Below are 13,611 nucleotides of genomic sequence, written 5' to 3'. Positions count from 1 at the left end.
AAGTGCTACTCTAGATAGAGTAGAAAAACTTTTTTGATAGAACTTCGATTCAGTATAACTAACAGTATAACAAATAAAAAATATAAAAATAAATAATAAAATGAGATAACATACCGCTAAATAATAAAAATTCATGTAGAATCATTTTTTCATATATTATATTTCACTTCTCTACGACAATCACTCTACCACATTCATTCAACAATAGCATTTATTAGGACAACACACTCAAATTACTCCTCCAATAACAGCCATACTTAAATATTTGTAATACAATTATTTATAAAAATATATTATTTATAAATTACTGATGATAATTATCACTAGTTTCATACACATAATAAATTTCTAGTATAAATATCTAAAAAAAAAAAATTAATTTAAATAGTGTTCATCGATTATGTTCATAATTTCATGAGAAAAATCTGTGTTTTAATATTCATATTCTTTTTAATTTTTTTATGATTTCTCTTCATTATGATTTATGATTTATATGCAGCCACATGATAATTTCTCTTCATTATGATTTATGACAAGACTTTCAAGTGACAACTAAGAATATTGATTTTGAATTGGTATTTTACCTAATTTTGATTTCCCAAGTCTTTTTCCTCTAATTATTTCCTTCTTCCTCACCAAAAACGAAAGCTCTACTCAAGAAAACAATCCCCAACATTATTTAAGGATAATGACTCCTTAATTAATTGATTTCAATTGGGAACAAAAAAAAAAAGATTTGTACACCCCACTAGGATTTGCATTATCTCCTTAATTAGTTTATATAATTTTTTTTTGGTACAACTCAAAATTATGCAACCTTACATAGGGATAAAAAAAAAAGTCTATCCATTAAATCTTTCGTTATGTGCGTAATTTAGAAAGAATCAAATCAGAAGAATTTATTGTACGTAGTCTTACTTTATATTTCTGTCAGAAATTATTTTTGTTGTATTTTCGTTGCTTGCTCATCACCTTTCGATCACATGATCACAACTTTACCGGTTATTCCAAGGCTCCCGGAACCAATGGTTATTTGATTGAAAAACATGTTTATCTAATAAAATGAGTACTATTTTCGATTGTTTTGATTAGTTTAACTGTCTAACTCACAAACCCTATATCGGGTAGTTGAATCATGGGATGATCAAATTAGTTTAAAGATAATGAAACCACATTCTCATTTTATTAGTGAAGCTATTTTTATTATGTATACCACTATACAAAGAAAAGCAACAAAATATGGCACCAATAAGTACATTAAACACTAGTGACTAAGGTTCGTTGAACATTATCAACTAGGAAGTTAGAAATTCGAGTCAACGTTGAAGGTAAGTGAGAATGTTATTGATTTTCCTGAGTAGGGTTCAAGAAAAAAGATCGAGAAAAAAGGACCACCATGCACTATCAACTAGTAGGTTGGAGCACACCGAGTCAATATAGACAGTAAGTGAGGATACTATTGATCTTCTGGCTAAAAAAATATAAGTCGAGAGAACACAACCATGTTCAATAGAGAAATACATGATATCCTTCTTTAGATGGAATTTAAACCTCAAATTACCCTTAACCTATGTTTTCCGGGCTCTTCAAAAATGCCACAAGTGCCCGTCAAATCCATCAAAATTAATGCTCTTTTAAAAAAATCCCACACGCGTTCGACAATATTTTTGAATAGTCGGAGCAACATAGCCAGCCTATAACCAGTAAGTTATTGTTCCTTATCAGGACTAGACATTGCATTTTGGCACGGATAGCTAGTCAATCATGACAAATTGTCTCCACCCCACTATTATAATATGTACTTGATGTGTTGTGTTATATTCTAGATGTTTGTACTCACTATACAAATAAGGAATTAATATGATGGAAAGAAATACAATAAGAAGTTACAACCTACAATAAGTTGAAGTTAATTAGTGCTCTAACAAAGAAAGAGGCAACCCGGTGCAATAAAGCTCCCGCGGTGCGAAGGGTATGGGAAAGGGCCGGACCGCCCTTATATTCTTGAAATATTTTACAGAGTGCAAATCCTATTCTAAGAATATGTATCAAACTGATTAGCTAGTCAATACAACTTGGGAGTAAATTAATAAGAGCTGGCATTTGCTCTTTGCCAGCATCAAATGATGCTTTGGACCCTACCATACACTTCTGTACATTTCAAAATCATGGAGAAATGATAAAAGAAGAAATATTATAAACAAAAAATAAGAAGAAAAAAGTACTAAGATCATTGTGTGACAGCAAAATCATGGGAGGCTGATGAAGGAGAGAAACTAAAAAACAGAAAAAGGGAAGAAGCAAAGAAGGTACAAATATCTTTCTATGTCAGTGAACCTTAGTTGCATCCCGAAATCCGATGCTGAAATTATTGGGCAAGCGTCTGTTACCGAAATTTACATTTCCTTTTTGCATCATCGCCTTAAATTCGCTATAATCTATCCGTCCATCCTGGAAATACAAGAACAGATACTTGAACAGGATGCAGTGGTTAAGAAAGAACGAAAAGCTAACGCTCTAAATGATTCTAAATAGGTTGTTCTATACATTTGGATACTCTCAGTTACATGTTTGAATGTTATATTTCATTATATGAGCACAAAGTATGTTTCTTCAATCTATTTCAGTGTGGTAGTGTCGGACACTACAGTCGTGTTGATGCCAATGTTATATAGTGTACCATTACTTTCATGCATTACTATCAATCTGTTTCAGTGTGGTTGTGTCGGATACTACAGTCGTGTTGATGCTGACGTTATATAGTCTACCATTACTTTCATGCATTTACCAAGTATATTACGAAAAGAGAAATGGCAGTAGAACTACATACGTTGTCTTGATCAACTTCTTGAATGATTTCGTCCAGGTGGACATCCTTAATGCCAAATTCCTCACAAGCTTTTTGAAGTTCATCTGCAGTAATATACCCGCTCCCATCTTTGTCAAAATATGAAAAAGCAGCAGAGAGATAATCTTCCTTCTCAGCTTTGTTGACGTGAAGCATTGCAGCTACGAATTCCCCATAATCAATGGTACCACTATTGTCAACGTCAGCCTGCAAATTTTTTGGGAGAAAATTTGGAGTTAAGACAAAAAGAAAGAAGTATATAGTTATCTAAAGAAGATACATAACGGCTCATAACGAGAGCATAATTTCAAATGGATTAACAGGTTCAAAGATTTATCTTCTCAAAGCACAAAGGCTTTCTTTACGTAACCAAATGCGATCGAGTATTATGTACTCAATAGCACAATGCAATAACCAAATGCTGTAACCGTGACCTTTTCCAATCGTCAGTTCAGATTTCTTAGGTGCTCCAAACAAGCAAATGGTGTGACAGAAATTTGACTGCATGGGGGGCACATGGATACTTTGATGTAACTAACATGCAATTGCAATTTCACAGAGATACATTGAATGGTGACTTAGAAACAACGAATTACGGTTACACAAGCATAACAACTTGGAGAACTGCAAAAATACTACAGGATTTCACTACTGATATATTTTGTTGAAATAAAATTTGGAAACGAGTTGGAAAAGAAGGTGAACTGCAGATCAGTTTTCTCCTGGTTAGTGATCTAAAGGTTGTCTGATGGCACCTTCTAGACTTTGTTTGTATGATATACAGAAAAAAGGCATATATCACTAATTACAACAAAAGAACTAGATATTTGACCGGCGAACATTTTCCGCTACAAGAAAAATGAAATGCCCATTTTTCCTATAGAGGCCTTCTTTGTATTACATCTAAACAAAATGCCTTTAAAGATTGGTAAACGTCATGCTTTCTCCAAACTTAACCTCATTCGACAGTACCAGACCATGAGAGACAGATACATACAGTTGTTAGAAGGGTACTCACTCTACAGACATACAGAGCAAAATGCAGAAGTTAGTACGATGAATATCCAAGAAAAAAGGATAAAGTATTTAAGCAATGCACAGTGAATTCTCAAAGCCATTTCCGAAGGATTCAACGCTTCTGATTCCCCTATTTACAATCCTCGCATAATCAGAAAAGAAGCAGATAGAGAAAGGATCTATTTCAGCCAAATTTGATGACTTTCATGGTTATATGGAAATTTTGTCACTGGAATTGTGCAAAGCTGATGATATCTTTGATAGGAAAATGATATTTAATACAGAATAGTTATGCAAGACTACGAGTCTATAACCTACCGCTTTCATCAACTCTCGTATCTCTGTCTCACTAAGATCAGCCCCAAATTGCTTTAGTCCAATCTTCAGTTCATCTAAAGTAATATGCCCGCTGTTATCTGTATCAATCATTTTGAACATCTCTTTCAAGCCTGCAATTTCTTCTTCAGAAAGACTCTCTGCAATAACCTGTATGAAATAAATAAATTATGTGATTAGAAGGAGCAATAGAGACTTTTCATGGGTGGGTTGACATCCACTTCTAGCGGTAACATTAGTTCACTAGTATCTTACCATAAGAGCCATTTTCTTAAGCTTGTTCATGGCAGAAAACTGTGTTAAGCGACTCAACACTGCAGAATCAAGAGGCTTATCTGGAGCCACACCATCAATCTTAACCCAAGGATGGCCTGCAGAAGGGAAAATAAGAATGATAAGCGGAATCTAGAAAGTTCAATGACAACATGTTGTGGAACTTAAAATACAAATGTAGACAAACATAGACAATCTAATTTGAGAAGAAGTAGAACCACAACCATCTCCACAGAAAGACTGCCTTTTTTATAGAAAAAGGACAGCCCCATGCACTGAAGCTCCCTCTATGCACGGGGTCTAGGGAAGGGCCAGAGCATGCCTTGCATATCTGCAAGAGGCTGTTCTCACGGCTTGACCCAGTGACCTCATGGTCACATTTTACCAGTTACTCAAAGTTCAATGACAACATGTTGTGGAACTTAAAATGCAAATGTGGACAAACATAGACAATCTAATTTAAGAAGTAGAACCACAACCATCTCAACAGAAATGACTGCCTTTTCTCTAAAAAAATGGCAGCCTGGTGCACTAAAACTCCCACTATGCGCGGGGCACCCTGCATTTCTGCAAGAGACTGTTCCCACTGCTTGAACCCGTGACGTCCTAGTCACATGGCAGCAACTTTGCCAGTTACTCCAAGGCTCCCCTTCATAACAGACTTTTCTCTGGATTGACTTAAAAAGAGTATTGTGTCCCTCCGCCTGCTTGCAAAATCTACTTACAGAAGATGAACAGCTACCATAACTACAATTTCTGATTCTACACCACACACATACATTGTTATAATTTTATTTTTCTTTTAGACAAGCATGTTTGTAGTTCTAGTTGAACTAAAACTGACATAATATCTGAGTTCTCACATAGACCAAAGAAATACCAAAAAGACATCAAGTTTCACCATGTTCTCTCTGCTGCTAAGCAAAATGGTGCACACAGAGTCTCTTAGAATAATAAGTATCTGATAAGCTGGATTTTAAATAACAACTTGAAATTCAATGAGTACTCACATAGAACTTCATGTGCGGTAAGTCGCGCTTTGGGTTCTCTAACTAGCATTCTCCGTACCAGATCCTTTGCATCTTCGGAGATGTTAGGCCAAGGATCTGATGTGAAGTCAATCTTGGCACGTAAAACCTCATCAAATATTTCCTGCTCACTTTCTATCCAAATAATGAATGAAGAAAACGTGAGAAGCTGTTTCGGAACTTCACATAACCAGGAAACCATGGTAAAACTGCAAAAACTTGAAAAGATCAACTTACCACCCCAAAATGGAGGTACACCAGTGAGAAGAATGTAAATTATCACACCTGCACTCCAGATATCAGCCTCCTGACTGTAACACTTTTTAAGAACCTCCGGAGCAACATAATACGGACTTCCAACAATATCAGAGAATATTTGCCCTGTGGTTAAGAACATAACCCAGTCAATTAGGCAATTTAAAAGCAAAAGCACATTAACAAAGAAGACTGGTACATGCTAGAAAGCACATCTTATCAAGAGGAGCTAGAATTTTACATAGAACAACTGATGCTAAGATATTTTCCATATATGTTGGTCATCGTGGTACAGACTGCGTACACTTACCCTCCCCAGATCCTACTTTGTCGGAGTATACTGGGTATGTAGTTGTTGTTGTACAACTAACATGTTGATTAAAGAAAACACAACTGATTATAAACATTTTTATTTTTTGCTTCCTGGTGAAGGCTTATTGAAGGAAATAATGAGCTCTAGTTTCTGGTTTCCTTGGAGAATCGAAGGTGAGTGCAGGTAGTTATTTATATCTAGTGTAACGATGCTGCTATGTTTTGTTGTATGCAGGTGGTGATGAAAGTTTATAGGGAGCTGATGGAGTTGGTGGCATGAAGATGGTTATGGGGAGACGAAAAAAGGTCCATGATTGTCTTGACATTCTCTTTAGATGTCTCTGGTTTGAGATACATTTGTTGGTTTCTTCCGGAGAAATAGAGTTTCAAAATCACCTGCGGAGGAAGTATCTTGGGGTGGGTGGAAGTGAAAGAAAAGGGAATAGTAGATGGAGAGAAGCAATGTCTTGAATCAGAAAATGAGGAAGAGAAAATCCTTTAAAAACTGTTTTGTTAAGATAATGGTGGAGGTCTAGAAAAACTAATTGATGATGTGACATATTCCTATGTCAGGTGTCATCCACATCAGTTGATTAGAGATTATGATTAGTTGTAATATGTGAACAAGATAGGAATATGCAAAAACATGTCGAGATCAGACTAGAGATGTTGAAAAATTGTGCTCGTAAAATTTAAGAAAATCAAACAATATCTCATTAACTATTGATGAGGTATAGATGAAATAGTTTACGTGAATGTTGCCTCTTCGATAAGATGATAATGAATACGGGAAAAGGAGTGAGATCAACCAGCTTTAGATATACTTAAATCAAGGGCCTTTTAGAGGCACCGACCTGTAATAAGAGTAACAAGTCTAAACATGAACATACATGGCTGCGCTGTTGAGAGGTGGGATCAATCATTTCGCCAACACCATTAGCCTCCTTTCAACTAAGTCACTTAATTTGGAGAGGGATTTGACAAAAAGTAAAGAAGACTAGTTTGGAACCCAACGTGGTCCCAAAAACCTTATATGCTATTTGTCAACATGCAAATTTGTGCAAAACGTTAATTAGAAAATGCAAATGTCTTTTATCGACCATCATGTTGGCTTACATTATTCATATGTTAATAGATTATATGGGTGTCATGTTGTTGGGCACTTTTCTCCCTTGGTAACTCAAACCCCCAGCCTCATGATTGGAGGTGGACGGTCCTTAGCACTAGCCTATCCCTCTCTTGCCGAGTACCAAAATTTCCTACTTACAGCTACTTTGAAACATGTCAGAAAGAGATTTTATTTTTATGCATCCAAACACTACAACTAATTCAAAGAAATAGGGAAACAGGAGAAACCAAAATATCTAGGAAGTAAATGGAAAAATTGGAGAAAGTGGATAAATACCTGGCTTGAAAAACATTGATAGACCAAAATCTATAATCTTTAGAGGTGAATCCTCTTTCTCGTTGACAAAGAGAAAATTCTCAGGCTTAAGATCCAAGTGCAACACTCCTAGAGAATGGCAGGCTTCTACTACACCAACTATTGTCCTTGCAAGCTCAGCCGCTTGTCTCTCCGAGTAATGTCCCTGCTTAACAATCCTATCGAAGAGCTCACCTCCTGAACATAATTCCATCACAACATGAACTGCAACACTATCCTCATAAGCTGCTTTTATTGAAATGACGTTAGGATTTCCAGATAAGTGATGCATTATCTGAATTTCTCTCCTTACATCTTCCACATCTTCAGGTGTCAATAATTTCCTTTTTGCTATCGACTTACAAGCATACTTGTTCCCTGTTGCTTTTTCAATACACAGGAATGTTGTCCCGAATTGTCCATGTCCAAGTTTCTCTCCCAACTCAAAATGCTCCTTCAGAAGACCAGTTTTTGTTTTCAACACAAACTCAGCCTGGAGTCCTGCACTAAGCATTCTCTTGACATGAGGTGGCTTCTTCGGTTTTGTCGATTGTTTTGCCTTTGCGTTTTCATGGATTGTGTTGTCAGACTTCCCAGGCAATTCTATTGCTTCAGTAGGTTTCAAATCAACTGACATCTTCTCCTGTTTAACTACCTGAGTGTCTTTCTTCTGTTCCTTTTTGGGCTTTTCCCTCTCTATCTTCACCATTTCCGGAGGCTTATTCTGCATGGAGTGGTGACTTTCAGGCTGTCTGTCTGTAGGAGGTTCTTTAATACCCCTTGGTTTTTTCTTATCAGTTATCATATCCGGTGATCGAGACCGCCAAAAGAATAAGTTGAAAAACCCACCCTTCGAAAACTTTGCATGAACACAATTATTACCCATCTATTACTATGCTCCTTTCCACCAATATCTGCTACTACTATACACATCTGAACTCCAATATCAAACCCTTTTGAGTTGAAATTTGAAGCATTTGAAGTAGTAACCACTCCGAACAACTGCAGATAACAGCTATAATTCCAAAATCATCTGCAGATAACAAGTGTAATTCAAAATCAGCATTTTTCAAAATAATTTAGAGACCAAAACATTGACCTAGTAACTTTCCAACTCAACGTACAACAACAACATACTTAGTGTAATCCCATAAGTTGAATCTAGGGAGGGAAGAGTATACATCGACCTTACCCCTACCTCGTGGAGGTACAGAGATTCTTTCCGTAAGACCCTCGGCTCAAGTGCAACAAATTTCCAACTCGTACAATTAAAATAATCCAATGTATATCTCTAAAAAACTCTAATCAAGAGAAAAAGAAGGGACAAGAAAGCCTAGTTTGATATACCCGACTCTCCAATAGTTCTCACTTCTCTTTAGCACCCAAGGGTATGGCCTAATGCTCAATGGTGTAGCCACATGTGTATACGAAATATATAGGTCAAAAATTATTTTTCATGTGTATATATTAAATCTTGAACACCCTTAACAAAATTCCTAACTTTGTCATGACTAATGGTTAACGAAGTGGTCGACAACCATGAGGTCTCAGGTCCAAATTCCAGGGGAGACAAAAACACTACGTGATTTCTTCCCATATGTCCTAACCTTGGTGGACAGAGTTATCTAGTACCTACCTAGTGTTGGTGGGAGGTGTCAAGTATACCATTGAATTTAGTCAAGGTTCGTACAAGCTTGTCCGGACGCCATGGTTATCAAAAAGAAAAAAAAAATAGTCCTCACTTCTCAAACAATCAAAAATCATCCAACAACTATACCTGAATCCAAAACTGGTTCACGTCGGCTCATTTAACAGGAATCATACGTGATTTCTTCCTATCTGTTCTAGCCTCGGTGGACATAGTGACTTGGTATCTGACTACCTACTAGCTAGTGGAAGGTGGCAAATATCCCATGGAATTAATCGAGGTGCTTGCAAGTTAACTCGGACACCACAATTATTAAAAAAAATCATGCAACAACAACAATAACTATGCCTCAATCCGAAATCCGAAACCCGAAACTAGTTCATGTTGGCTAATTAAAAAAAAACACATAATTGGAAAAACCATAACTAACAAAATCAACGTAACGAAACAGATAAACTTACAAGATCAATTCCAAAATCTCAATCCCCTCAACTTCGAGAGGGCTTCCAAGAAATATTAAGAAAAATCCAATACGTGAAAGTGTATATATTGTGAAATCAAATATGAAATTCTCATATCCAAATGAGATTTTAAAAAAAAATTCAAAGGAATAAAAATGCCAAAATGGCTACCATTATTAATAATAATAATAATTGTATATTAAAAATCGAAGAGATTATTGGCTTTTACAAGCTAATTTTTTTTCCCGATTTATAAAATTTGACCTATTTTTGCTATTTTGTAGGGTTTTTGAGGAATTGAATTTTTGTTGAATTTTTTTGGAGAGAAAGAAAATAAGGAAGCAGAGGGAGGGACAGAGGGGAAAGGTGAAAAGTGACAGGTTTTTCAGTTACAACAATGTTTCAAGGCATGTTTGGCCAAAAACATTATTGAAGTAATTGGGTAGAATATACATATGAGAATTATTATTATTATTATTATTATTATTATTATTATTATTTATAATAATAATAATAATTGTTATAAATATACTATAAATGTCTACTTTACTATATACAGTGAATACCTATTTTACCATATATTGTGTATGTCTATTTATGGAAAAGTTACAAACCCCAAAGTTAGTTTTTTTATATAAATAAAGAGATTTTGTTCATTGTATTCTTAATTATATATGATCTCTCATCCCAAGAGAAGAAATAACAATTACTCTCTATTCTCTATTTTCTTCTTCTCTATTCTTTATTATCCTTCTTCTCTATTCTTTATTATTTTATAACAAGTTATCAGTACGAGACTCTTTAAAACAAGGTGAGATTATATTTCAAGGTTAGTAATTTCTTATGTTATTTATCTTTTGCTACTAATAATATAATTATTGTTGGATTTGAGGAAAAATAATTGGTTTGGAACCATTTATGTTTTAAATTTATTCCTCAAGAACAATATTATCAGAAGGGATGATAATATGTTGGGTTCAAGTCCCATCAATTTATATCTAAGACGTTTTTATATGGATAAGACATTGAGATTGGATCTCAATGCATGCATTGATGATATTATAATGACCAAGGCAAAATAATGGGTATTTGATGAAAAGTCATGAAATATATCTCATTGACATGCTCTATTCCCTGAATTGAATGTGGTAGCAATAAACCACATGTATGCCTCAATTTGCTTTTGTAGTAGCTATCATAATTTGATACGCTGAAGGCATGATTATATTTCATTCCTGGGGAATGAGAAGCTTATTAATGCAAACGTGCACTTGATTGTAATGGTATCACAACTCACCTCCGAATGAGGCAGAATAACTGAGAAGAGTTATTTCGAAATCTATTTCTAAAGTAGTAAATCTGAAATTTATTCATGTAATAGTAAATCTGAAATTTACTAAAGAAAAAAGTACATGTCATGGTAAATTTGGAGTTTACTAGAATAAAAGTTCATAAATTGATATGAACGATTGTAACATCTCGAAGATGTGCATATTGAATATTAGACATGTATTGAAGAACTATAAGATTCTTCGAGAATTGTTTATGTTACTTGTTCTCATGATAAGTTGATTGGACCAACTAATGTTGCGATTGAATTTCTTAAATCTGGAAAATATAAAAGGTGAATATGAGCCCGTTCACCTATCATGTGATATGCTGAAAAGATGCATCAATAAGATGATCACATGTACATTCATTGTCAACTTGCAGTTTGACATTCATAAAGTTGTTTGCTCAATAAAATTAAGTTAAGAACATAATTTTTAGATTGTGCAATCAAGAAAGTTATCTTGATGATGATGGTTTGGCATTGAATGCTTCGATAAATAACTAAACCATCGCTATGTTGCATACAATAACACTTATATGCATTAGACCAATAAATTATGATTATTTCTTCCCCCTCAATTGGTTCAAGGTCATGAACCAACTATTCCATCTAATAGTTTTGATGTGCGGTATACAACTAATGAATATACCATGATACACAAAGATGGATTCCTCAAAGAAGTAGAGGATGTATGTGTTAGTTTTCCTAACGTAAGGGGGAGATTATAAGCGCTATAAAATATGTTAGGAATTATCACTAGATCCTCATCCAAAAGATAATTCAAGTCAAATGTCGAAAGCATCTCAAATTAAGCACAAGTGCTCTTATTTTGTGTTTCTAAAGGACAAAGTCTATGCATGCGTCAAGCGTGGTAGATTAATCGGTTCCAAATGAAAGTCCTTGAAAAATAAGGAGCAAAAAATCATAATAAGAAGGCAATGATGAGCTCTTGAAGAACCTACGACATAACACTTCATGAAAAACCTTATGAGAGGTTCATGTACCTAAAAATAATGAAGTGATGAGATCTCAAAATGTTATGTCATACTATAAATCGATACAAAATAATATATCATCAGTAATATCTTAGATACAATATTGACACAATATTGTCAAAGATTAGGAAGATTTGAATTCTACGTTAATTTAAGCATGCTGACGTAGAAACATTTATCAAGTGATACGAAAGGATGCATTTTGGTAAGTATAAAACTTATTTGATTTGCAGTCCAGACACTTGAAGATGTCGCACTTGACATATTGGATATTGTCACTTGACAAAAATCCATATGAAAATCTCTAAAAGATTCAAATGCTTGAAGCATATAAAGTTTTTGGGAAACTTTTTATTATCTTCATTAGAGATAATTTGATGATTTGAGTATCATTGGAACATTTGGAGAGTTTTCAAAAGTAATAGAATTTTTGATTAAATGAGAAACATGCAAAATTGAATAAAGATTCATTCCGACCTTAAGAAAAGAATGAGGAACTCCTTGATTATGAAGTACCATATCTTAGTACAATTAATGCACTAATGTATCTTGCAAGTACTATAAGGCCTGATACAGCCTTTTTCAGTTCATTTGTTAGAAAGTTTGCAGTCCCGATCTTATTGTTCATGTTGATGTTGGGTACTTATCTGACCTACATAAAGCTCGGTCTCAAATAGGTTATGTGTTCATATGTAGTGGTACTGCAACATCTTGAAGATATACAAAATAGTCTAGCGTAGCCACTTCATGAAATCATGCTGAGATAATAGTTATTCATGAAGCGAATCGAGAATGTGTGTGGTTGAGGTTCATGATATATCTCGTTCGAGAAAAATGTGGTATGAAATATGACAATGTACTCACAGTTTTATACAGAGATAATGCAGCATGCATAGCACATTTTAAGGGAAGATTCATAAAAGGAGATGGAACGAAGTACACTTCATCAAAGTTTTTCTATACACATGAGCTACAAAAGAATGGTGATATTAACATGCAACAAATTCGTTCAAGTGACAGTGTGACTGATTTATTCGCCAAGTCTCCTCCAATTGCAACTTTCAAGAAGATGGTGTACAAGATCGGGATGCAAAGGTTCAATGATGTTCTCATTAGAGGGAGTTAATACACGCTGTACTCTTTTTCCCTTATGAGGTTTTGTCCCATTGGGTTTTCCTTATAAGATTTTTAATGAGGCAGCTTATATGCGTATTGTTAGAGATGTGTACTCTTTTTGCTTCACTAGATTTTTTTTCCACTGGGTTTTTTCTAGTAAGGTTTTAACGAGGCACATTATCTATCAATTAGACATTCAAGGGGGAGTGTTATAAATATATCATATATAGTGAATGTCTACTTTACCATATATAGTAAATACCTACTTTATCATATACTGTGTATGTCTATTTATGAAAAAGTTACAAACCCCAAGGTTAGTTTTTCCCTGAGTTTTGTTCATTGTGTTCTCAATTATATATGATCTCTCATCCCTCAAGAGAAGAAATAAGAATCACTCTCTCTATTCTTCTTCTTTATTCTTTCTTGTTTTATAACAATAATAATAATAACAACAACAACAACAACAACAACAATAAGAATAACAACAACAATAATAATAACAACAATAATAAGAAAACAACAACAATAACAAGAACAATAATAACAACAACAACAACAACAGC

General features: G+C 34.5%; 1 protein-coding gene across 2 annotated transcripts; it reads right to left on the bottom strand.

The window, feature by feature from the left end:
* Window positions 1-2,169: 2,169 nt before the first annotated feature.
* LOC107854540 (calcium-dependent protein kinase 26) lies at window positions 2,170-9,953 on the bottom strand. Of its 2 annotated transcripts, XM_016699546.2 has the most exons (8): window positions 9,602-9,953; window positions 7,475-8,525; window positions 5,740-5,883; window positions 5,485-5,637; window positions 4,457-4,572; window positions 4,184-4,351; window positions 2,831-3,055; window positions 2,170-2,451 (listed from the first exon to the last, which is right to left on the bottom strand). In XM_016699546.2, exons 2-8 carry the CDS (start codon window positions 8,376-8,378, stop codon window positions 2,329-2,331), a joined length of 1,833 nt encoding a protein of 610 aa, XP_016555032.2. In that variant the 5' UTR covers window positions 8,379-8,525; window positions 9,602-9,953; the 3' UTR covers window positions 2,170-2,328. The 2 variants fall into 2 exon arrangements, with proteins under 2 accessions (XP_016555032.2, XP_016555033.2); XM_016699547.2 differs by lacking the exons at window positions 7,475-8,525; window positions 9,602-9,953 and adding an exon at window positions 6,068-6,579.
* Between the last annotated feature and the right edge of the window lie 3,658 nt (window positions 9,954-13,611).

Source organism: Capsicum annuum, chromosome 10 (assembly GCF_002878395.1).
Source record: "Capsicum annuum cultivar UCD-10X-F1 chromosome 10, UCD10Xv1.1, whole genome shotgun sequence".
Taxonomy (NCBI): domain Eukaryota; kingdom Viridiplantae; phylum Streptophyta; class Magnoliopsida; order Solanales; family Solanaceae; genus Capsicum; species Capsicum annuum.
This window is presented reverse-complemented; position numbering and strand designations above follow the sequence as displayed.

What these genes read in the sequence shown, in the direction of transcription:
- LOC107854540 (XM_016699546.2), bottom strand. Translation starts at nt 8,378, where the DNA reads ATGGGTAATAATTGTGTTCATGCAAAGTTTTCGAAGGGTGGGTTTTTC. An exon ending in TTAAGAAAATGGCTCTTATG is followed by an intron (nt 4,352 to 4,456) that starts GTAAGATACTAG and finishes TATTTCATACAG; the next exon opens with GTTATTGCAGAGAGTCTTTC. An exon ending in TACGAGAGTTGATGAAAGCG is followed by an intron (nt 3,056 to 4,183) that starts GTAGGTTATAGA and finishes AAAAATTTGCAG; the next exon opens with GCTGACGTTGACAATAGTGG.